Source organism: Curcuma longa, chromosome 10 (assembly GCF_044706935.1).
Source record: "Curcuma longa cultivar G26 ecotype Majalengka, Jawa Barat chromosome 10, ITB_CL_G26_1.1, whole genome shotgun sequence".
Lineage (NCBI taxonomy): Eukaryota > Viridiplantae > Streptophyta > Magnoliopsida > Zingiberales > Zingiberaceae > Curcuma > Curcuma longa.
Genome location: NC_133870.1, coordinates 2489936 through 2516420, shown reverse-complemented (window position 1 = coordinate 2516420; position 26485 = coordinate 2489936). Strand labels below are relative to the sequence as shown.

The 26485-nt window shown below is 36.6% G+C and overlaps 1 protein-coding gene across 1 annotated transcript in view; it reads right to left on the bottom strand.

The window, feature by feature from the left end:
- Positions 1 to 18022, bottom strand: part of LOC141836710 (putative cadmium/zinc-transporting ATPase HMA1, chloroplastic) — a gene marked incomplete in the record, with an annotated part of 58264 nt that extends 40242 nt beyond the window's left edge. The window contains 5 exon segments of the mRNA XM_074724225.1: positions 2473 to 2668; positions 10825 to 10971; positions 14835 to 15019; positions 15116 to 15266; positions 17379 to 18022. Coding sequence (XP_074580326.1) covers positions 2473 to 2668; positions 10825 to 10971; positions 14835 to 15019; positions 15116 to 15266; positions 17379 to 17918 — 1219 coding nt within the window.
- Positions 18023 to 26485: the final 8463 nt, after the last annotated feature.

The following is a 26485-nucleotide window of genomic DNA, read 5'->3' as shown; positions in this document are numbered from 1 at the left end:
TGTTTCAAATTCTAATTTATCATCAGACATAATGCATCAAAGTGTCGATACGATATCGAAACAGTATCTTTCTGATCAAAGATCAAAATTACGACACGACTCGAGATTTTGAAACTTAGTGCAGAGTGGTATCAAGTTTTAATGTTTTATGAGAATGATACGTTTTCGACCGTTTCGCTCAACACGGTGTGAGATTTCAAATGATGCTTCAAACCTGAGATGAAACTAAGACTCAAAGAAGCATCCTAGAATAAAAGGGCAAAAGATTTTGAGTTAAGAGTCTATAAAAGCATAAGACCTCATGTGAAGATGATAACTAAGACATAATAGGCGTCCCAAAATTAAAGTGCACAAGACCTTAGCTCAAGGGTTCCAATAAAGAAGCATCCTAAAATCAAAAGGGCACAAGCCCTCAAATCCAATATGAAGACTATGACCCAAAGAAATGTTTTAAATAAAAAGATCATAAGACCTCTAGCCTAAGATTCCAAGAGGCATCCTAAAACACAAAAGCCATATGAACTTAAACCAAGATGAAACGAAGACCCAAAGAGGCATCTTAAATAAAAGAAGGTATAAGACCTTGAGCCAAGAATTCCAAGGTGCCTGCTAAAATGAGAAAGGAGTAAGACCTCATACTTGAGGTGAAGACTAAGACCAAAAAATAGGGGACTATTCCTTCAACAACAACAACAACAATAATTTTGGGCATGCCCTCTGTTTTTTGTCTAGCTTAGCTAGAGAAATTTTCTAGGGAGGAAATTGTTGCCAATCATCCAATGACTGAACTTCCTCCAAACAAGGAGCCTTCCTATATCTCTAAGGCGAAAATGCTCTATGGTTGAGTTCATTGCCTAAGTCCTGCAGAGGGAAGAGCCAAAGTTGAAGGAAAATCTAACAAATTCAAGTAGTCGGGCCATGAAATGGCAGAGTTCTTATATTTATCAACAACCATCTCCAACTCTCTATCAACACAAGTCTAACAAGTCAGTTCATCCTGATGAGCAAGCTCAATGTCCTAGATGATTTGGATGATTCTGACTTCAGAACCTCCATGTCAAGAATAGTTTCTTCTAAGCATCTAAGAAACTTAGGGAACTTGGTTAGTTGAAATCATTTGACTATTCATGCTACATGAACTCCTGCACTTTTATTGTTCAAGTCTGTAATATTTCAACAAGACCAATCCCTACACTTTGACACCCTTTAGCCAGTCATTAAACTCCTTGGCCTATGAGCTACGACCCTCATGCTTCAAGCGAACTTCAATCCATTAGCATGTTAATGAGGACCTCAATCCATTTTATATTTTATTAGGACTTCAGCTCTCACACATGCATCTCTCAATCCTTATGCAAGTTAGTTGGGGCATTGACCCATTCTCTTATGCATTTATCACGTGATGCCTTTGTGATTAGTGGATGTGGCTTGTGTTTCTATAATCACACAACATTAATAGAGCACTAAATTGAGCAGATGTTGATGTCAAATACTAATTAATAAGTTTGAAAGATGTTAAAACTAGGATATGGTGGTAACCATTAGATAGATTAATAACTCTAACTTGATATCGTTATTTCATTCCTCTTAGGAGATGTAGATAACGTTCAGTAATTTCTAACCTGGGTGAAGCCTTATAACCATTGTGGTAAATTGGAGTGGTTTTGAGCCTTGAAAAAATCCTCAATGTGACACTAATGTATGGTTATAGAAGATTTACCCAAAATTGGTTTTGAATTTTCATCTTAAGAATGATAGAAAATTTTGAAATGGAAAGACCATAGATCTTCCCAAAAGCAAAGAAAAAATTGCTAACAATTATATTGGGAAGCAAACTATTAAAAAAGCAGTTCGGTGCACGAAGCTCCCGTTAATACGAGGTCCCGGCGAAGGGTCTATTGCATATAACCTTACATTGCTTTGCAAGATGCTGTTTTCGAGACTTGAACTCGTAACCTCTATATCACACGACAATTATATTGAGTGGCAAACTGTTGAAAACTAAAAAAGGTTAATTACTTTCAATTTCACAAAACAAAGCTAACAAACACACTTAACTTTAATTTTCTTAACAAAAAATCAAGAAATGCTTAACTGACATGTGAGCAATAAAGATGACAATTAATTGTGGAGGTTTGATTGAACAATAATGCATATGCATAAACATATGCTTGCATTTATTATATATTTGTGTATGTATTTATATTTTAGTTGCATATATATGAATAGAATATTAATTCTAACTATTTATCCATCTAGCGTTTTTGACATATGCAAGACAACCAGATTACTATCATAACCATATTACTATCATTTTTTTGTAATTACGTTTTTTTATTTTATTCTCAACATGCACTGTAGCTAGCCTCCTCTTTATTTGCAGAAGGGACTTTATTTAATAAATAGTTAACTAGTTGTAATCATCTCAACAATTTGCAACATATAAATATCCTTATCATATGAGAACATTACCTGAGTTACTAAGGAAGGGCCACTTAAAAATAAATGGTCCAAGAAGAGCTATCCCCAAAGATAGAGCAACAACAACCTTGCTATAGTGTTCGCCAAATTCATCTAACCACCTTTCTAACCTTGGCTTATTTAGTTGGCCTTCTTTAGTCAACTCAACAATCTTGTTAAGTGTTGAGTCTTCCCATGACTTGGTCACCTAGAGTAGAAGAATTAGATAAAATTAAATAAATGATAACAAATATATGCCAGATAAAAAATTGAAGCAAAAGCAATGATAAAAAAAATTAAAATGAAAAAAAAAAATACAAGCCTTCTCTTAGCTTTCCTTGAATGGACTTGAAGGAAAGCACTTGCCATTGTGGTGAAAGACATCTATTAAGGAAGAAACTAACTTACCAATCCAGATCACTTGAAACAATTAAACAGTCCAAGATAAGTAAATTTCAGTTGTGAAATCTAAAATACCAAATGATCTGCTCAGTTAAAAATTACTCAATTTGATTCACACCCAGTTCAGGCAACCTCAATTTGATCGCCATCTGATCTAACCATCTATTGGACCAACAAAGCTCAAATTGGGCATGAATCAAGTTTGAATCCTCGAAATGATCCCTTAAAAATCCAGATTAAGAATATTAATCCCAATTTTTGTTAAATTTATCTAATTAACATCTCTAATTCTTGAATCAACCCTTAATCAAATATTAGGATATAGCAGATCAGGTAGGGTTTATGTTTTGTTGAAGCTAAGAGGCTCTATGCCCATTAGCGTCACATGGACAAGTGTAGTGGTCCATAAAATAATACTTTTTCTATATTTTACAACTCGAGCATTTAAAGTAAGTGCTTAGCCAACCAACTTTATAGTTATATAACAGATTAGATAGATTTAAGTTTAAAGAGATAGGGAATTAATAAATTAGGATATATAATAATTAACCAATTAATCATATTATTAAAAGTATACCTTATAAATCCATACTAATTAACTAGGTTATTGATAATATATTAAAAAAGACAGCCCAGTGCACGAAATTTCCGCCAATGTTAGGCTCCGACGAAGGGTTTATTGTACACGATCTTACTATGCTTTGCAAGAGATTGTTTTCGACTCGAAACCTCCAGGTCACACAGCAGCATCCCTGTAGCACCCAAGTCAATAAGCAAGGCATAATCCCTTGTGTTGCAAATAGGGCCAACACCCTTATAGCCTCTCTGCTCTTCCACGCCTTGCCCAAGCAACTTTCCTCTATCTCCCTCACTATAGAATATTTGTTGATCTAGTTACTAGGCCTCTATGACACCTATACCTTGATAATCCTTATGGTTGGCGTTAAGTGTTGTGGAGCCTAACGTTAGGTGCAAGGTGAGGTGCATGTCTTACCGAAGTAAAATGCTTTGGATATAAATTTTTACAATTCAAATATAGATAGGGTCACTAACAAAATTATAGTCCATAAAATATTAAACAATAATATAAATATAAAATTCACTAACAAATAAATACGTTATACGTATAATTTAAATTAAAGAAAAAACAAACTTCAAATATCTAAATTATCAAAATCTTCATCATCTTCCTCAATCATATCATTATCATCATCGCCATATGTTTCAGATTTGTGGACTTTTATTGAAATTATATATATATAAATTAATGAGATAATGTTATTAGGATTTAATTAAGCTTATTTAAATTATCCCTACTATATCTAGGAGTTAATTGAAATTATTAACTTAAGTTTTATCCCTACTCACGTGACGTGCTCGCCTCGACCGTGGGGCTCACGCGACTCGTCCGCCGGCTCGCGCGACGCGTCTGCAGCGGGGTTCACGCGACGCCTCCATGGTCGCTGTGAGGGTTGGGCTTTAAAAAAAAACTTCAATAAGGTAAGAAAAATCACGCCTTACACGTGACTATCACTTTTCAAAGGCACGCGCTTAAGCGTGCTTCTCTCAAGCAATTTGCCTGGGTCACTACCCAGGCGCAAATGGCATGCCTAGCCTCGCCTTGAGCCTAGGCACAGTCAGGCGCGCACCTTTCACAACTATGTTTTAAGCAACCCCAATCTTCACACTATAAAACTACTTTTTCACATACCTTACTTTGCTATCCTCACTCAAGCCAATACCAAATAGAATAGTGGCATCCAAGATTCAAAATCTTGAGCCATGTCAAAGTTTCGAACTTACTAGAACAATACCATTTTGGTAATGTATCTGTGTTTCGACATATAATGCTGATGGAGAAATGAATGGAGGAAGGAAATGAAAAAGAAGAATAAGTAGAGACCACATATATATTCCTAATCTCCCATATAGAATCGTACAATTTTAACATTGTATAGCAGGAACAAAAGCTAAAAAACAACAAACATGACTTCAACTTCTGCAATTTATAACATGTCAAAGAGTGTTAAATAGTATGACAATATATTGATTGACATGATTGATTTTAAATTTTGATAATTTATCAGAATGATACATTTCGACCGTGCCACCCAACACGATACGAGATTTCAAACCATTGTAGCATCCTTCTCAACTAAAATTGCAATAGGGTTACTTGCACAATCCCTCCCATTTCCATCTCCATGATACTTGTTCTTCCTGCCTCACACTTAGTTGCCCCTTCAAATTGCATTACCTCTTCCTACTTTGGATAATTTTTACCTTTCCACAACCATATGCAATTCTAGCTAACCTAAACATTATTTTACTACATAAGAGTTTTAAAAAAATAAAAAGAAGAAAATTGTGGGGAAAATTCTTAAAAGACCTCTTTTTTAGAAATGCTCAATTTTTACCTTAACACAACTATATGCAATTTTAGCTAACCTAAACAGTATTTTACACTAATTAGGGCCCACATAAGAGTTTTAAAAAATAAAAAGAAGAAACTTATAGGGAAAATTCTTAAAAGACCTCTTTTTTAGAAATGCTCAAACAGTTGAATGTTATTTCCCAATTACCAATGATCTTTGTAGGAATTTCATTGAAAACAATTAGAATACCACCGGTCATCAAAGTCGATCAAACATCACTGAAATCAATGGCCAACAACTAGCATTATATCATGAAATTTTGGTACAATCATTCCTTAAGTGGTCTGATTTGATTTGTGTCTTGATGTCTGTGTAAAGGGTTTAAATTAGTTCGTGCATATTGCATCTAATATATGTGTTTAAGTTGTGAAGGAAGTTGGTAGGACAATATAGAGCTTGAAAAGCTCATCACTCAACGAGGTAAAGTGCTGATAATGACTTGGCATGATCAAGATAACATGTTCTATGGCTTGGAGGTCCATTGGAGATTGGACAAGACAAGAAGCATCGAGATGGTGTTGGAGCAACTCATGAAACATGATTTGACGTGCCAAATTGGTGGCTCAAGGTCCGCTAGAAATCGGAGAAAGATGGTATGAAATATCTAAGGGACCGCAAGGCAAGGACCACCGAGACATAACATTGACAACAACTGTTTTTTTATCATAGGTGAAGCGTAAAGGATGGCACATGCAATGAGCCGAGAGTTTGGTGCATTCAAGGGACATGTAAACTGATATGAGATGGCCTTGGTGACGAAGCCAAGCTATAGAAGGTAAACTCTAGTATGTGAGCTGTGAGAGTCGAGAGACATATCTGTGGAAGAGGATAGCTCTTAACTTAAACCAGCCTTGATCATTAGGATGATCATAGTTAGACTTCCAATTGACCGGAGCTTATTCTAGTCAACTAGTGAGCTAAGTTGATTAAGAAGTTGACTCAGGCTACCTATGGTTAATTAGCTAATGATGAATATTGACTAATTCTACAATACGAAAGTCAAAAGGAGCCATTGATCTACAAAGTTACGTTGCAACGATCGAATGACCTGAGAACTACAGTGGACCAATCCAATTGACTCAAGTAGTTGTTAGCAAACTCAAACTGCCTAATGGTGGATCCAATCGATTGATCTGCGATAGATGAGCAATTAACAAGTGAAGTCTAAAGGGGTTAAACACTATATAAAGGGGAGCAAGATGACATTTAAAGGGTAGAAAAATATATTGGTTAGATCATAATAGACCTCGTAATCCTTTAGCCTTCCTCTCTAAGCTCATTATATTGTTCATGTTGTAAGAGCTTTCTCCACCTTCAAAGCTTATTTGCAAAGAAGAAAGATAGGTTTCTGGGAGTGACTTAACAATGAATCATAAGCTATGGCGTAGGAATGAGGCTTACAACCATGTTATATACCTTGTTAGCGATTTGGTATGCAAATTTGCTTTATGTTTTTATTCCGCTCCATTAACTCATTGTGTGGCTTTTCTAATCATTAAAAAGAGTAAAAAAGAAATTATTTATAGGAACCATGGTTTAAAATTTCGAGACATATCGAAATTTCTATTTATAACTGGAATGATACGATTTTGGTATCGTATCATGCTATGTCGATATAATTTCGATATTTTTTAAATATAAAATAAATTAATTAAAAATATTTTTAAAATAAATTTTGTAACCTAAATATTAAAATAATAATAATAATTTTAAAAAATAAAATAAAAATAAGGAATCACAGTGTCCCTGCGACCCCTGCAACCCTACGGAGGTCGCCGCGGGATCGCAGTAGCCTTCGCAACCTCGTGAAGGTCACCACGGGATCACGGTGCCCCCACAACCCCATGAAGGTCTCCGCAAAATCGTAGTAGCTTCCACGACCCCACGAAGGTCATTGCCGGATCGCAACGGCTGCAATGTCGGTGTTGGTACCGATATTGGGCTGCAGGTGGAATGATAAATTCCTTCCATGTGGCTCGACACGATACGAAATTTTAAACTATGGTATGAGCTATTCACCCTCTCTAGTTATCTAACCATTCATATGCAAAGGTCCTAACACTTATTTGGGTACTTTTGTACAAGTGGAGTAAGTCAAGGCCTTTTCTAAATATAGGGACCTTTTAGAGGTCTTTTGCCCAAACTTATAAAGAAAAAGAAAGAGAAAGAGGAATATATATATACATATATATATTATAAAAAAAAAGACATTATAAAACAAGGTAGCAATAGAATAAGAAAAGAGTAGTGAAAAATACTACTCTTGAAGATAAAATTCATATTCTAAAATTTTATTGAACATCCTCTCCCTTCATTCTTCAACCATATTGAAATATTGTCAGGTTCAAAATTTCACCCTCAAAATTTCATTTGTCATTCCTTTTGTGTGCATGATTTATGATTAGATTAGGTATATTTATCTCCTCCAACCACTCTCTTATAGTAGATGTCTCACTTAACATCTCCTTCTCTAAAGTAAAATGATCGAAGATTCAATCTATGTAGACATTCCTACACTCAAATATGGACTTGAACTTTCAATCTTTCAGCATTGTCGTTGAGTCATTAGACTTATCCACCTATCTTGATGAGTTCCCCAAGACATTAGAATTTATGGCTATCCTATCATTATCTTCCATATAAGAGCCCTCCTCCCTTTGTGCCAAATATTGACTTTTGCAGTGTTTAAGCTGAAACATAAGATTATTAGAATCTCTCTCTCCTTGTCAGTCAATTGATTTAGTCCTTTATCAAGAAGAACCCAAATCAACATCCTTTTCAATTCATTTGTTGACAACCCGAACTAGGGTTTTCTCTTTAATGTTTGAATTTTTTTTTTCTCTTGAAGTTGGATTAACAGTTGGTATACCTTCTGCAGTGTCAAAAATCAAAATCTTACTTTTACATAAAACATTTTTATCACTCTTTATGTTTGTTACAATTTCAAGAGATAGATTAATTCTAGATTTCCAGTATCCTCAATTTCATGAAGACCTCAAAACTTTCCTAGGTCATCTCTCATACATCACCTCTTTATCTCCATGATTTGAAATCTCATACCATATTAGGCAACATAGTCAAGCCAATAAGCTATAGAAATTTGGTATTACTTGGCTAAGGTAATTCTTTACGGTGTAGTTTTGTCAATTGAGAATTGTGTCGGCACTTGACCCCCTTTAACATACCACAATGCATGTAAAGTTAATTGAAATAATGTTTGTTATCTTTTTGTAGATTGTACAACAACAACAAACAAGCTTATCCCATTAGGTGAAGTCGGCTATCTTTTTGTAGATTGTGTTCAAATAAAATATGGCAAAATTATACCATTCTAAATGAGCAACAAACTACAAATTTAGGTATAATGTTGTCTTCTCTTCTTTTTCTTCTTTATCTCCTTCCTCCTTCCCTTTTAATTCATCACCGGCACCATATATCAGAACTCTAGCAAGGGTCATTCTAATCAAAAACCGAAAATACAACAAACGACTTGGAATTTTGATCCTTGCTTGCCTCTCAAAGTAATATTGAACTTTAATCAATTTCTTTGGTGATATTAACACCTTGTCCCAAGAGGAGATCTTGAAATCCTAATCCATCTACTCTTCTCTGAATCTTTTCTAAATTTCTCTATTCAAATTCCCAAACTACTAAATCTAAAGTATCTTCGATTTGAGAGGGTAAAGATTATACTTATTTGAAGATTAGAGTAACTCGTATTCTCATCAAGTTCCACTATCAACCCTTCGAAGATAAGAGCATGGAATCAAATAGCTTGCCATTTAGTGTTCTAGTATTGTGTCTACATCTTCATTGTTTTTTTCCATCTTATTATTTCAGTTGTGGTAATTATCTATTTTATGTAGCAAGACTACCACGCATAATATATTCTAGTTTGAGTGGAAATGTTACAGCCATTAGACTTGCTGAAGCTAGAAGGCTCCACCCTTAGTGGTAGCAAGAGGGCCAAGCCACCCACAACCTGTCCCGGCCCAGCATAGTGTATGCCCAACACAGTTGCCAAAAATCAAGTCGTGTTGCACCCAGCCCAACCTAGAAGTCGAGTTGTGCTAGGCAGCAGGCTTGATTCACGAATTGTGCTTGGCACGACCTAGGTTCGGACTATGTCAAGCAAGGCACAGACTAGGCCGAGCACAGCCTTTTCACTTTGTGCTCACCATGCAAATATGTACCTCCCAGTGGAGCACGGCCAGGTGTCTATACACTCTCCAAAAGAACAAGCATCTCAACCAAGCGATATAGGACTAAAGTATCCTTGGTTGAAATATGAGAGTTGAGAGGCTTGTTACCAGTGATGAAGTATCCTTCCTTTATTGCCAATAACACAGACCAAGCCTAAAAGATAACCCAAACCATAGAGATGTTACCACTTTATTGGTACTTCAAGTTGAATGATTAGTATAGTTAAACTTAATATCTTGCTGTTACCAAAATCTGTAAATTCTTAGTGAATGAGTAAAATTAGTTTTTGTTCTAAAGTTAGTTCAAGAAGGTAAAAAAAGGCTGTTAGGAATCAAGTTCAAACTGACACAAGTGTGAAGGGAAAGATTTGTAGGTGGTCGGGTGGTTTGGTTTCGCAGGTCATCTTAAAATAGTAATTCAGTTGGATGGTCTGATGATGGGTCTACTAAGACTAAGTTGGATGGTTGATGATGGATTATTTTGTTGATATGTCTGAATGATGAAAGAAGGATTTGTTGGCAAGTATTACAGTAATATCATATATTTGATAGTTTGATGCAGGATCAAATCCCATTCTTCAAGAATCATGGCTCTTATGATCCTTTGTTATGAGTTTTTAGGTGATTCATATAATGAACCATAAGAAACCAAATTTATTTGAATGAAGATGATTGACATGCATCTTTTTAACTTTTAATTAGTTAGTTAACTGATGTGTTGTGGTTAGTAAAGAGATTGCATGTTAGTAGATTGAGTAAATACATAATTGAGATGTTATCTCTAGATTGTTTGTTGCTAGTCCACAAGAGGAAGTTGCATTGTATCTTATGTATTTTGTTACTTGGGGAGTAAGCTAGGAGATGCAGATTTGCCTTTTCTACAAACTTAGAAGTCATCAGTAGATAATATTAAATTAATCCATGGAAGAGTAGAAGGTGTAGAGGGCAAAGAGAGATTGAAGAAAACATTAGTTAACATAATAAAAAGAATTTAATAGAATTCAACATTATTAGTGAAATAGTGTTACATAGAGCATAATGGAGGTATATGATCTTTGAGTTGACTCTTTATAATTTGGACAAATAACTCTTCTTGATGAGGATGGTGGTGTGGTGGTGGTGATGATGAAGATGCTTATAAAAGATAAGCTCCCATGAATGCTAAAAGCAAATGCCAACATGACTTGTGGATGCAGTGCAGATTGGTGGTAAATATAAAGTTTCCTTAAATATGTTTGTATTGTGTGAAAATAAGCTTCAAGATACTAGAACAAAAGAACATTAAGAAGATTGAAGAATAGAGTAACTTCAAAGTGTTATCAAACCTTTATAATCAGCATTCCCTCCAAGTTTCTGGCACCACCAGGAATGGCATCTCCAACCCCCCGTTCTAATGGCTTGATTTCACCAGTTAAATGCTCAATAGTAATTGTAGACGCCCCTTGAACAACTTCCCCATCAACTGGAACAGCCTAATAGATACACCATTATTTCAATGCAAAAATAAATGTAGTAATCGAATGTCACCATGTAAAATGAAACCAAGTTAGGAATCTATAGCAGTAGATAAATACAGACAATAGAAAAAGCAAAAGATTGAAACGCAAATACCTAGAACAAAAACTATTACTGCACAACAAATCAGAATAAGAAGAATTCACAAAGACCCAAAAAATGGTGTGTCTCATGTATGCAATATCTTATTGAAAAATCGTGTTCCACAATACTTAGTGTGGTAGTAATTTTGCCTACAGTTTACAGAAAATAAGGCATTTTAGCAATCTTATATTCTAGGTATGCAATTTAACTGATATCACAACCCCAAGAGGGGCAGCTTTCTGGAGCAATGCAGAAAAGTGTTCAAATACAATAGATGATAACTAATAATTCAACCATAAGATTAAATCAAGAATAATTCGATCATAAACCCATAGACTAACATAATGACAACTAATTCCAGAGTAAACAAAATAATGGCAAATAATTGATCTATAAGCAAGGGCATCTATTGCAGCAGGAAATAATTCCCAGAAATCCACAGGATTCGATTGTCCTTCTAGAATGTAAAAGATCAGATCGCTGGTTTCTTTCATATTTTCTAAATAGTCATGTGGAATGACTGCTGCTTGGACTCAAGGATGATCAAACAGATACTTCAACCAAGCTCAGTTAGCACCAAAAGGCCTATATCTACTACCTAAACTGATTTTTAACAAATGATATAATAACACTTAACAACTACTATTGAGGTGACCAAGGTTTAAAAAGATTATGCATGCAGTATGTGGTTGAGTTATTGCATAGCAAATATGAGGTTCTATGGATCATATCGACTCCATGATTAAATTATTTAAACTAATTATATTTAAAAAGTACATGGCAATGTATTAAAAAATTATGCAAGCTTATATATACATAATATTATTTATCAAAAGAACAAATGTAAGCAGTCCAAATAAATTATCAAATGATTAAAAGTAAAAAATCTATAAAAATGAAAATCATAATATTGAATTTAGTAATTTAACCATCAATAGAGGAGAATTTTATATCTATCACATAACATATAGCAAAAAACATATATGTATCCAAATGTTTAATGTGTACAATTCCAAGCTTTTACACTTGCATCACCAAATAAATTGTATATACAAAAACTTCACAAGTATTGAAAGAGAGGATTTATCTTTCTTATATTATTCATGAATTTGGATCATTTTGCTCCAAAACTTAAGACTCTTTCCCTAAGTTGATCTTGATGCTGGCAAATGCATTCACTAAAAATCATCATCAATTTTAGCTCCGCAATAGAACTTTTTCTACTTGGGATACATATATAGAGAGAGTACCTTCTGGTATATATTGATGTTTCATTGTATAATATGTAAAGCTAAAAAAAACTCAAATGTAAGATCACTTATAAGTATGCAAGTTGTTTTTAATCAGAGGTTTGTGAAGTATATGTTGTAGAAATTCCTCTCTGAATTTGATAAATTATGATAATATAGGTCTAGGGATGTGACACATGCTCCACTAGATGAGGTGATTAACCATGGTTGACACATACTAGTCAAGGCTAGGTCATCATTTACAAGAAAGAGTAGCAAACAATATGCCAAGTTGTTGCATAAAGCCAAAAAATGTTACCGAGGGAGTAAATGCTACTCTAATCCAAGGTTCAAAATCTCTAGAATTTCGGCCTTTAATTGGAACGATATTGTTCCGGTATCATGCCGATGTTTTGATAGATGATGTCAGTAATGGATTGGAGTTGAAGAAGGAAGAAGATGAAACATTGGAAGGAATCTGTGCTGAGTATGGCTTTAAATCTTGTACTATGATATGTGAAACGGTCAAAACATATCATTTAGGTAAATTATCGAAACTCAATATCATAGTTTAAAATTGTGTACTGTTCTGGAAGAAACGAACGAAATTTGTTGTTTCGCCCATTGCCCGACACCGACACCAACACCATAGGGTCGCGGAGGCGTAGCAATCCCGCGACGACCTCCACAAGGACATGGAGGCCGCCACGACCTCCGCAAGGTTTAGCAAGGACGCAAGACGTCACGCGGGCATGCGGATGCAAGATTAAACTTAGGGGTTAATAATTAATAATTTGTAATAATTTCAATCAACTTCTATCTATAAATAGGGATAATCTAAATAGGCTTAATCAAATCCAAATAAAATCATCCCATTATATATATATATATATATATATATATACACTTTTAATTCTAAAAATATATAATAAAATTTATTTATTTATTTACCATATGGGTGCGCCCCGATCCCATATTTTTTCCTTTTTTAAAAAAATTAATTTTTTTAATATTTAAGTTAAATTTTTAAAAATTAAAAAATACCAAAACTGTATTTTTTAAAATATATATTTATTTTTCATATTTTATATTTAAAAATACTGAAATCATATCGACATGGCACGATACAGTACCAAAACTGTATCGTTCCGATCATAAACCGAAACTCCAATATATGTCGAGATTTTAAACTATGCTCAATACCACTTAGCCATGGTTTCAAATTTTGAACTATATCGGAGTTTCAATTTATAACCGGAACAATACAGTTTCGGTACCATATAATGTCGATATGGTTTCTATATTTTTTAAATATAAAATATATTAATTAAAAATATTTTTAAAAAATAAAATATTTAACCTAAATATTAAAAAAAATTAAAAACTACAGGATTGAGGCATCCCCGTGAGCCCGGGAAGGTTGCTGCGGGATCGTGGCACCCCTACAGAGGTTGTCGTGGGATCGCAACAACCACGCGACCCCGCAAAGGTAGCCACGAGATTCCGATGGCCTCGCGACCCTGCGGAGGTCACCACAGGATCAAGACGCCCTCACGATCCCACGGAGGTCATCACGAGATTGAGACACCCCTGCAACCCTACGAAAGTCGTCACAAGATCGTTGCAGCCTTCGCGACTCCTCAAAGATCGTCGCGGGTTTGTTGCGCCTCCTTAGGTTGGGTTGGGTTGAAGATTTCCCGACCCGCCAAGTTAGTGGGTTGGCTCGCCCCGCCCCACCATATGACGGATTTTTAATGGATTGGCCCGCTCCGCCATAGGTTGGCCCGTTTGACAGCTCTACATAGGATCACGACGGCCCTGGTGCCGATGTTGGTGTCGAACGGTGAGCGAAACGGCAAATTCCACCCATGCCGCCCGACATAGTACGAAATTTTAAACCATACACTCAACACAAATAATGTTTCCTTTCTTTGCTTCATCGCTTGCCTCCTTCAACCTTTGATCTATCACGGACACCATGCATCGGAGCGTCAACATGATACTGGAACAATATCTTTCTGGTCAAAGACTAACACTATGACATGGCTCGAAATTTTGAACCTTAGTGTCAAGTGATATCGAGTTTCGGTGATTTACCCGAATGATATGTTTTGACCGTTTTAACTGTTTCGCTCGGCACAGTACGAGATTTCAAACCATGCTCTAATTAACAACATGCATCGAATCAACAAGGAATAGTCCTTTATCTGATCAATATGAATTGCTTCTACTAAGTGAGAGATAGCTATATTTAAAAAGTAAAACCAAATGATCACCAAAATGGAAGTATTTAAACGAAAAGACACTTTACATAGTATATGAAAGTGGTAGACAAGTATAACGAGGAAATTAGTAAAAGGTAGCAATATCTCACAAGAAAAATTCATGAATTGTACATGATATGATAAACAAAATGAGAAAATAAAACATCATCATAGGGCATTATAACATGTCAAAACATAACCCAAAAAAGATAGATACATAAATATCAAAAATTTTGCACAAACCTCACCAGCCCTGACCAATATATATGAACCCACTTCAAGGTCACGAACTGGAACTTTTATGTAATCTAATTTTGTAAACTTAGGAGGTGCATCATCATTTACTTCTAATAATAGTGCAAAATCTGGATAGTTTTCCATTAGTTCCTTGACATCAATCATTGATCGTCTTGTAAAATACTCTTCCGCTGTACAATAAAAAAATTGTGGAACAAATTCCATTTCATAACCGCATTTACTATGATTCAACTGTAAACTAAAGATCTATTAGCTACAGGATTTACCAATATGAGCAAGGTTAAACATAGCTAGAAGCAGGCCGCCTTCTAATGCGTTCCCCATGAAAACTGAAGCAAAGGCTGCAAGAGCCATGAGCACATGAATGTTTACTTTTCCAGAGGCGATGATCAGAGTAGCATCTAGTGCTGCTGAAACCTAAAAAAGTCAGTATAAGTGATTTAACTGATTCCAGACCAATAAGCTAATTGCCCAGTTGCATATATAACTCGCATAACATTCAAATAAACTAAATTGGCATGTAGTGTTTTGCTAATGATTGTGGTGGAGTAACAGTATTCATATTCCAGAGCATGCAATATAAAAGTGCATTTCTTATATCACACAAGTCAAATGGGAAAAAATAAACCTTTCCAATACAACCATTATTTAATTGTGCTAATTGGCGGAATCTCTTAGCTATATGCTTATCACATCTGTTCAAAACTGATTCATAATAAATCTTGGATTCATATATCCTAGAATTTCAACTTACTATCCAATAATCCTCAATTGACAATCCTAGTTTCAACAAATCTGGGATTGAATTGGCCACATCTGCAGGATGTGATACTAACTATAATTTCAAACAGTATATATCAGAATATCCAAAGAGTCACCATTAATGGCTCTTCTTTGTTCTTTTTTCCTTATCCCTATAAATTGAACTAGGATTTAACTGAAATTAGGATTTGATTGTGTCTCAATCAAATTGACTTGGGTGGTCTTTTGTTTAATATGGGAGTATGGTTGAGGTCGGAATTGATCAAGAGTTAGCTACTAACTATGAGCTCTTCCCTGATCAATAATGACCCAGAAAAGGACAGGAGGATAAGGAAGATAAGGCATCTGAGTGTCATTTCAAGCACATAGTAGATCGATAGCAGCAGCAACTTCCAGGCAAAATGTGAGACAGTAGAGTTGATCTTATAGTTATTACCTACTTTTGGAGAGGATCACAGTTGAGGACCAGGACATTCACCTTAAATGTGTACTGACCAGTTGAATATACCTTAGCCAAGCTTATTGTCATGTGTCTGCATCTGCTCAACTTCCTATACTTCCACTACACTAGAGGGTAAGCTATTTTAAGCAATGAGTTTCAGCAAAGGAGAGATTAATTAACTCAATTTTTTACCTGAATAAAATCATCCAATCTACATTATTCAGATTCCAACATTTTTAGGCAGCATTTTCATGATTTGAAATAGTTGTATATTTTTCTAACAATCTCTCAGTTGAGATCAATTGACTATTTCTAAGATTGGCAATTGTTGATCTTGATCCAACTTGGCCAATTCACTACCAAATAGGTTAATTTTTGCAATCATGGTAGAAAATGATTATCGATATTTCTGTGAAAATGTTATAAAAATACAGTTTGGAGGCAACCTTTAAGAAAATAACAAATATTTAGGCTAGACTAGATGGATCACATCCCTCCATTGTCACTAGTAATATTCATATTTCTTAAACCATTTTTCAGTTCTGTTACCTAGAACATTTGTCGGTCCCCTCAACCACCCACACATTCAATTCTTATCGCTTCAAATTATCGAAATATATAATCTAAGGATTAGTCTTCTGAATACACCCACATCATCATAATATATTTTCTCACATTTTATCACATATTACGACTACATATAATTTCTTTAGGCCAGTAGTATTTTTTACTGTTTCATGTAGTTGCAAGCATCCATTATATTATCCTCATATCTACTATGCCAACTTTTTGTAAGTATGCTTTCTAATTGCCCATCACTCACCCACAAAGTATGCAACCCATAACATAGTCATATATCATTCCCCTTTTAACCTAAGGGGCACATGGCAATCACACAAGGCTCCAAAAATTTCTCTATGTTTCAACCACTCACTCTTATATCTTCACCAATATCTCTTTGTTTCATGTTAAATAATCAATTTGAGATATCAAAAACTCTTAGAGAAATTTGTTATCATCTTAAATATAGAGATTTAACATGTATAAAGATATAAACATGATCAATGTGAAACAAGCTTAGGTCTTAAGCGCTTATGTAGCTTTGCAACTTTAAAATATACGATAGGATCAGTCACTTAAAAAGATAAATAGCATGGCCAAGAAGGCTAGTTGTATTTTATTTTACATCTATCTGGAGACCCTTAACTCTGCCAAAGTGGATCAACTCAAGTAATGCAAGGGAATCCAATAGAAACAAGTAAACGTGAGCCTCAATAAGACTGTCTATTCTTTCCTCCAAAAGAAGCAAAAGGAAAATGAATTACCCCAACAAGAGGAAAGGCAATCGCAATGAGCACATTCTGCAACCGCTTGACCGCCCCACCAGGAAGGACGTAGGGGCAGGCAGAAGCGAGGAGAAGCAGCGCCATAGAAGAGCAGCAAAGATGTAGGTTCTCCCGAAGGAAATCCGCAAGGCCGGCCCACCCTACCGCTTGCGCGAAGCGGAGAATAGCATCCTGAGCTTTATTTGCAACCGCGTCTTCTCCATGCCCGTGGTTGTGGTGGTGGTGGTGATGGTGGTGATGGTGGTGGTGGTGCTCGTGGCCATTCTCATGCTCATGGAAATCGCGATTACTGTCGGCAAGGACGTGCGCGCGAAAGGTACGGGGACGGATGAGGCCCAACCTGGAGACGGGGTAGAGAATAGGGCTTTCGTTGCGGAACGACGAGGGAGGGAACCGGTTGTGAAGTTGCCGACGATCCACCGGGAAGGGGGAGGAGGGGGGCTCTCTGTTCCTCCTCCTGCGAGTGGGAAATCTACCAGATGCGATCGGACTGTTCCTACTGAAAGCTAGGGCTTCCATCCGTCCTGCCGCCTGCGGAATGGAGAAGCAGAGAGAGAGAGAGAGATTATAGCAGGCGAGGTGAAGATGTGGTGGAGGGTCGGTTGGGATGTCAACTGCCTCCGTTCGCGTGGTACAATGATGCGCTCACTCTCTGCTCATCGGCACGGGCAGGGAGCCGGGCTGCCTCCTTTTCTGTTTCGGCCGTCCGTTGTGGATCGAGCGTTTAAAAAACGGATTGCGGCAAAAAACTGGCAACTGGACTGGAGATCAATTCCTATTTGATGACTCTGAGGCCATTATTATCTCACTCAGTTAAATAAAATAAAATTAGTCAGCATCACGTGCGAGCTAATTTCCGAAAGTTATTAAAAATTAAAAAAATTATCTTACGCCATACTGTTTTTAATTTCGATAAATGGAAGAAAACTCCCCAAATTCAAATTGAACTTTGTGATAAGTCCCCACCTAATATTTTCTTTTGCATGCACTCCTCAAACTTTAGTTTTAACTTTCCAATTCATGAATTTACAAATCTACCCCCTCCCTCTATCCAGTCTCCTCTTCTCCCCTTTTCCTACACCAATTTTGCTAGCCTACAGTCCCGCCTCGTACGCTCTTGTGCGCTCCCACCCGACCCAACCCTACTCTAGCCGTTGCTGCATCGTCGTTCGATCACCGCCGGCCGTCGCATCACGCCCGATGGACGCACAGCTCGCCCTCGCACAGCCCGACGCCAGATTCCGGTCGAAAAGTGGTCGGAATCCGACGAATTCGATCGGAATTGGCCGCTCGACACTGGCAGCCGATTTTCGACCGAATTCGTCAGATTTTGGCCACTATCCGGGCGGAATCCGGTGCGGGAATGTGCGCCGGTGAGTTGAGCGTTCATCAGGTGTGATGCGGCGGCCAGCGGTGGTCGGACGGCGAAGCGGCAGCGGCGAGGGGTCGGGTTGTCGTGGACGAGGAGCGCGGGGTAAGGAGCGTAGCATAGAAAAATTATTCCTACACCGGTTGCGGTCGCGGTTTAAAAACGCAAAAAAATAACCGTAGTCGACTGATGAGAATTTCTCAGTGGACTGATCATAGATCAGTCGACTGACGTGGAGCTCCAGTCGAATCCAAATCGCCTCTATTCGTGGTCAGTCGACTGAGGTGAGGTTTTCGCACAGGCAAAGAGAAACAAAGCAGTCGACTGTAATATAATACCAGTCGAGTCAGTTTCGTCACTGTTCGAGATCAGTCGACTGGAGTTAAAACTCAGTCGACTGAAGGTGGGTCAACGGCGAAGAATGACCAAGATAGTCGACTGGAATGAGCTTCCAGTCGAGTCCAATTTGGTTCTGTGCAGGGTTAATCGACTGGACATAAATTATAATCGACTGAATATCTGAATCAATCGACTAAGATCAGTTCAGTCAGCTGATTAAAAGTATCAGTTGAGTATAATGCTGAACAATTTAACCTAGGTTGACAACATACGCTCAAACATGATTAAGGGATCGATATAGTTGGTATGGAATGCCCAACCATGATCTTCGAACCAAATACACATGAATTATATATTGATCTTCCCCATGATTGGTCAAATAAATGATCCATAAAAATTCAGTCTCTTAGCCCAAAGTAATGCATCATAACAAACATTATAAACTAAGAGAATGATCCTAACATCTCTTCCCATTTAAGTTGTACAAAAACACAAACAAGGTATTATCTATGCGTGTAAGAGATGCAATATAATTAAAGTGTGAAGATGATCATGGAGTGATTTCTTAACCGACCGAGCACATTCCTAATTCTCGTCTTAGATAGCTAAATTCGACTTCGGAAAGTGGTTTAGTGAAGATATCAGCTAGATTTGATTTTGATTCAACATAGTTAAGCACAATATCTCCCCTAGTTACGTGGTCGCGAATAAAATGATGTTTCATCTCAATGTGTTTTGTTCTAGAATGATGAACTGGGCTTCCTCATACCAAGACTCCCTCTTGGACTTCCTCATGCCAAGACTCCCTCTTGAACTTTTTCATGCCAAGACTTCCTCTTGGACTTTCTCATGCCAAGACTTCCTCTTGGGCTTTCTCCACTTGCCTTACTCCGTAAGGACTTTCCTGCACACTTAACACAAGTTAGATATCTCATCTTGTGCTCTAAGGTTCATTGATGTCAAACATCAAAATATAACATATGGACATGATTGTAACAACACTTTTAGTACAAAATAGGAAAATTATAGTACAAATTTTGACAATTTCAGTACAAATAGATTGAGATCGAGTACAATTTTAAAAAATTTGTGTATCAAGTTTCACCATTTACATGGTTTAATAACCATATATTGATCGATTACACGCTTTAGTGAGAAAATGGGTTAGCGATTGGTAATCGATCATGAGATCGATTACCATGACTTAATCGATCATTCAATCGATTAAGGTCTGTGGTAATCGATTAGGGCTTGAGCCGATCGATTACACGGTTTGTTGAAAGCGATTTGCGACGTTTAATCGATAGCTTGATCGATTACGCTCTTTCTGAACAGTCTGCTGTACTCTTTCTGATCTCTATTATTGCTTCGCTAATCCACCTCTGAGCTTGCAGATGAAGTTTGAACAGGTTAAACGGCTGAGCTTGCAGATGATTTGAATTCAAAGAACAGATAGAGACGAGCTTACTTTCCAAACGGCTACTGAGCGAAGACTGACTTCGGCTGGAGAGGATGACTTCAGTGGACCGAAGTGCTCAGAGAGGAGAGGAGCTCTTATAAGGGAAGAGGATGAAGAAGGAGGGTTCAGCAGAAGAGGGGGTAAAAATTGTGAATCGTGCTGAATAGTTCTCCGGTGTTCATTGCTCTTACTTGAGATCTGCCTGAGGTGTTGCAAGGAGGCTTGCTCTCGGATGATTCTTCTATTCTTTCGTGCTGTGGTTTATTTGAGGCAGTGGGCTGTAAGTCTTGATTTTGTAATTGCCTCAAGCTCCTTTCTCTGATCTTATTATTGCATATCTTTGTGAAACTTATTTTGGAGAGGTCTCTCCACCGAGAAGGAGGTATTGTTTATCTGGTTTTTGCCGGGGTGTGATCTATCGAAGATCAAGGGTTCGTCCACCTCACGGACACGCCGAGGAGTAGGGGCAAGTTATCCCCGAACCTCGTATATCCATGTGTTTCCATTGTGTTTGTGTTTATTAGTTGTTTTTCTCTTGTTTCTGCTGCGTACTAACATTTTGTAGGAGAAAAACGATCAATTTGCGATAAGAGACTATTCACCCCCCCTCTAGCCATCTCACGATCTTCAACAAAAAACACTATAAATGGAGTTTCATGGAGGTTTTAGCTAAGATGCGGAGGTAGGGATGAAGGCAAGGGGGAGTGTGAGGTTTGTGCATCCCCCTTTTGGGTGATGCACAAATGAAGTAAACATGTATACTCTATTTTTCATGTATATTTCAAAGAGCCTCTTATTTAATATTCATGTTTGGTAGTCAATTGATTCATTGTTCTTGAAATTTTATCCGCTATGAGTATTATTTTTTTAGTTGACTCTGTTAGATCAGATGAAATCTCCCTTGCTGGGAGCCCCTTACTATTATTCTTATGGTCCAAATCCCAATGGACCCCCTGCTGGAAGCTCCCAACCATTATTCTTTATTTTTCCTTGAGGGTCCCCACATGACTCTACATAAACCATGCTCTGATACTACTGTTAGTTCGATAGAATCCACATATATCTCTACAACGTTATAATATTGTACACTTTGGACTCAAGCCCTCATGATTTTATTTTTGGGCTATACCCAAAAGGTCTCGTACCAATAGAAATATCTTACATCTTATAAACTCATAATCTTTTTTATATATTTCTAATGTGAGATATTGATTGTATCCTAACAATCCACCCCTCCAATAAAGGACCATTGAGAGCCCCGTAATAGTCCCAAAGGACCCCTTACTGGGAGTCTCTCCTATTATTATCCTTATGGTATGGATCCCTATGGACCCATTACTAGGAGTTCTATTATTATCATCATAGTTTGGGTATCAACGGATCCCCTATTAGGAGCCCCAATTATTATTCTTTTTTAGTCATGATCTATGAGAATCCTCTTTTACTTTTTGGAGCCCTTTTCTATTTTCACGATGCTCTACATGAATCCAGACTTCGGAGATTGATTCCCCAATCCTAACGTGGATCTACAATTTTTTTTTTCTTTTTTCCCATCAAACGTGGAATGTGAGAAACCAAGTGACTCAAAGTTGGTTGAACACTTAGTCATCGGAAGTCTAATAAAGAGTAGGTCAAATAGAAATCTTAGTTGGTTAAGGTTGATTGGACATTTAGCAATTGAAATCTCATCAAATTTGGCAATAGAAGATCTAATAAGTCAAAGAGAATTAGACGTTAAATATGTGATGGAAAGTCGTAACAGGTTATAGAAGATTGAATGTCATGCAATCAATAATAAAAAGCCCTAATAGGTCATGAAGATCTAAATGTCAATTGGTGGAAAATTTTGAAAGGTCACAGTAGACTAGATGTCAAGTAATTGAATGAAAGTCTAAGTCAGGAGTAAATGAATGTTTGATTAGGACGGAAGTCTACATAAGTCATAGAAGACTAGATACTTGGTAAAATGAGAAAGCCTAAAAGTTCAAAAGATGCTAGGCAAGGTTAGAAGTTCTAAAAGGAGGAATGGATTGTACGCAATAAAAGTTCTAACATGTCAAGATTAACTTGAGGTTGGGCAAGAGGAAACCCTAGTAGGCTAATAGAGATTGGATATTGGGCAATCACTGAAGGAGTTCATAAGCAAGGAAAGTCTAGTAGATTAAAGATATTAGGTAAGGAAGAAGTTATAACAACTCAAGGTCAACTTTTATTAGACAAATGAGGAAGTCCTAAAGAAAGGAGTCTCTTGGTACAACATGACTTAAGCCTTGGCGTGACTAGAACTAGAGTATCAATTGATTAGTGGAAAAATGACAGTCAAATGTGAACCCAAAACCATGAAGATGTGATTTAGTCAAGTTAAAGGTATGCAATCGACTATGGTGGAGAAGCAATTCAAACTACAAGGTTTTAGTTTGGACGAATTCATAGCTTGGGCAGTCAACTAATGGTGCAGTCAATTGATGATGCAATCAACTAGGCAATTGACTCAAGACAAAATAAAATCAAACAAAAATTACAATCGATTGTGACAATTAACTAATGTATAGATAGTCGACTTGCAAAGTTGACTGATGTTAAAATAGGAATCTATTGAGCATACATGACTCCAATAAAGCTTTAACAACAATCAAATTCTTGTTATCTATAATTGAGCAATCACTTAAAAGGAGGTTATAAATTGACTAAAGTACAACAAAGATTCAAGTCATGAATAAAAACATTATAAATGGAGTTTCATGTAGGTTTTAGCTAAGATGCGGAGGTAGAGATGAAGGCAAGGGGGAGGGGGAGGTTTGTGCATCCCCTTTTGGGTGATGCACAAATGAAGTAAACATGTATACTCTATTTTTCATATATGTTTCAAAGAGCCTCTTATTTAATATTCATGTTTGGTAGTCAATTGATTCATTGTTCTCGAAATTTTATCCGCAATGAGTATTATCCTTTTAGTTGACTCTGTTATATCAGATGGAATCTACCTTGCTGGGAGCCCCTTACTATTATTCTCATGATCCAAATCCCAACAGACCCCCTGCTGGAAGCTCCCAACCATTATTCTTTATTTTTCCTTGAAGGTCCCCACATGACTCCACATAGACCATGCTCTGATACTACTGTTAGTTCGATGGAATCCACATATATCTCTACAACGTTATAATATTGTTCACTTTGGACTCAAGCCCTCATGATTTTATTTTTGGACTATACCCAAAAGGTTTCGTACCAATGGAAATATCTTATATCTTATAAACTCATAATCTTTTTTATGTATTTCTAATGTGAGATTTTGATTGTATCCTAACAATCTACCCCTCCAACAAAGGATCATTGGGAGCCTCCTAATAGTCCCAATGGACCCCTTACTGGGAGTCTCCTCTATTATTATCCTCATGGTCTGGATCCCTATGGACCCCTTACTAGGAGTTCTATTATTATCATCATAGTTTGGGTATCAACGGATCTCCTATTAGGAGCCCCAATTATTATTCTTTTTGAGTCATGATCTATGAGAATCCTCTTTTACTTTTTGGAGCTCTTTTCTATTTTCACGATGCTCTACATGAATCCAGACTTCGGAGATTGATTCCCCAATCCTAACGTGGATCTACAATTTTTTTCCTTTTTTCCCTTTAAACGTGGAATGTGAGAAACCAAGTGACTCAAAGTTGGTTGAACACTTAGTCATCGGAAGTCTAATAAAGAGTAGGTAAAATAGAAATCTTAGTTGGTTAAGGTTGATTGGGCATTTAGCAATTGAAATCTCATCAAATTTGGCAATAGAAGATCTAATAGGTCAAAGAGAATTAGACGTTAAATATGTGATGGAAAGTCCTAACAAGTTATAGAAGACTGAATGTCATGCAATCAATAATAAAAAGCCCTAATAGGTCATGAAGGTCTAAATGTCAATTGGTGGAAAGTTTTGAAAGGTCACAGTGGACTAGATGTCAAGTAATTGAATGAAAGTCTAAGTCAAGAGTGAATGAATGCTTGACAAGGACGGAAGTCTATGTAAGTCATAGAAGACTAGATACTTGGTAAAAGGAAGAAAGCCTAAAAGGTCAAAAGATGCTAGGCAAGGTTAGAAGTTCTAAAAGGAGGAGTAGATTGTACGCAATAAAAGTTCTAACATGTCAAGATTGACTTAAGGTTGGGCAAGAGGAAGCCCTAGTAGGCTAATAGACGTTAGATATTGGGCAATCATTAAAGTCCTAAGGACGAGGAGTCCATAAGCAAGGAAAGTTTAGTAGATTAAAGATATTAGGTAAGGAAGAAGTTCTAATAACTCAAGGTCAATTTATATTAGACAAATGAGGAAGTCCTAAAGAAAGGAGTCTCTTGGTACAACATGGCTTAAGTCTTGGAGTGACTAGAACTAGAGTATCAATTGATTGGTGGAAGAATGACAGTCAACTGTGAACTCAAAACCATGAAGATGTGATTTAGTCAAGTTAAAGGTATGCAATCGACTATGGTGGAGGAGCAATTCGAAACTACAAGGTTTAGTTTGGACGAATTCATAGCTTGGGTAGTCAACTAATGGTGCAGTCAATTGATGATGCAATCAACTAGGCAATTGACTCAAGTCAAAATAAATCAAACAAAAATTACAATCGATTATGACAATTAACTAATGTATAGATAGTCGACTTGCAAAGTTGACTAATGTTAAAATAGGAATCTATTGAGGATACATGACTCCAATAAAGTTTTAACAACAATCAAATTCTTGTTATCTATAATTGAGCAATCACTTAAAAGGAGATTATAAATTGACTAAAGTACAACAAAGATTCAAGTCATGAATAAAAACACTATAAATGGAATTTTATGGAGGTTTTAACAAAGATGCAGAGGTAGGGATGAAGGGGAGGGTGAGGGTGAGGGTGAGGGTGCCCCCTTTAAGTTTTTTTTTTTCATTACTATTATTATTGCTCGTATCGTTTCTTGACCTTTCAAAGATATCTAAAAAGCAAAAAGTCAGCAGTGTTACATCATAGGTCGTGGATTATAAATCAAAGATTTTGAAGTACGTGAAAGACTTTGTGTGTTTGTCTTTTATTAGTGTTTGTTTATTTTATTTCTATTACGTAAACTAATATTTTGCCCTCCACTCGGATAATTAATGTTTATTTAACATTTAATTATGATCCTATTAAAAAGTTTTCCAAATATAATATGCCCTCCACTCAAAGTTTTCCTCCTCCTCACCATGCAACTATATATGCCTACACCTTCCACAAGATATGCTCATCAGTTGTTCCTCTATCCGCTTTGCTCACCCTACTCTCTTCTCATCGTCCCACCGAGCTTCTATCGTCGATGAGACTAACTCTTGATTGTCTCATTATTGGCAAGGTTCCTATCTATTATTGCGCCTAATCTCCCTCTTAATTGTTGTTAGTGATTGAGCACCCTCAAGAGCCCTATCACATATAGTTGGTAAGCTATTGTTTGAATGATTAGTATATCCAATGAAGTCGTTAAAAACTTTTTACATTGCAACTAAATTTCTAGCTAAGGTATAGGAATAAGATAGCATTCTAAAAAAAACAGTTGAATGGTCACAAATAAGTGTATACTCCCAAGAAGAAGGAGAAGCTCATTCAAATTGCTAGAAAATAAATTGTTTCATCTACTATGAATTTGAAGCATGAATCAGGGATTCTAGGTTAATTTCAACATACCGTCCCAAGTTGGATAACAAGAAAAGACATCAAATTATAATCTACTCGAGCTGATCTGATCGAAAAAAACTCATGGGCTTATAAAATTTTTCGCTTTTCCGACAACATTATCATCTACCACTCTCTATCTTGATCATCAAGTCCACGATTAAAATCCAGATAAGCTAACACATGCCTCCGCCCTTACTTGCTGGAGGGAGCTACGCTTACCTGAAGACTACATTTT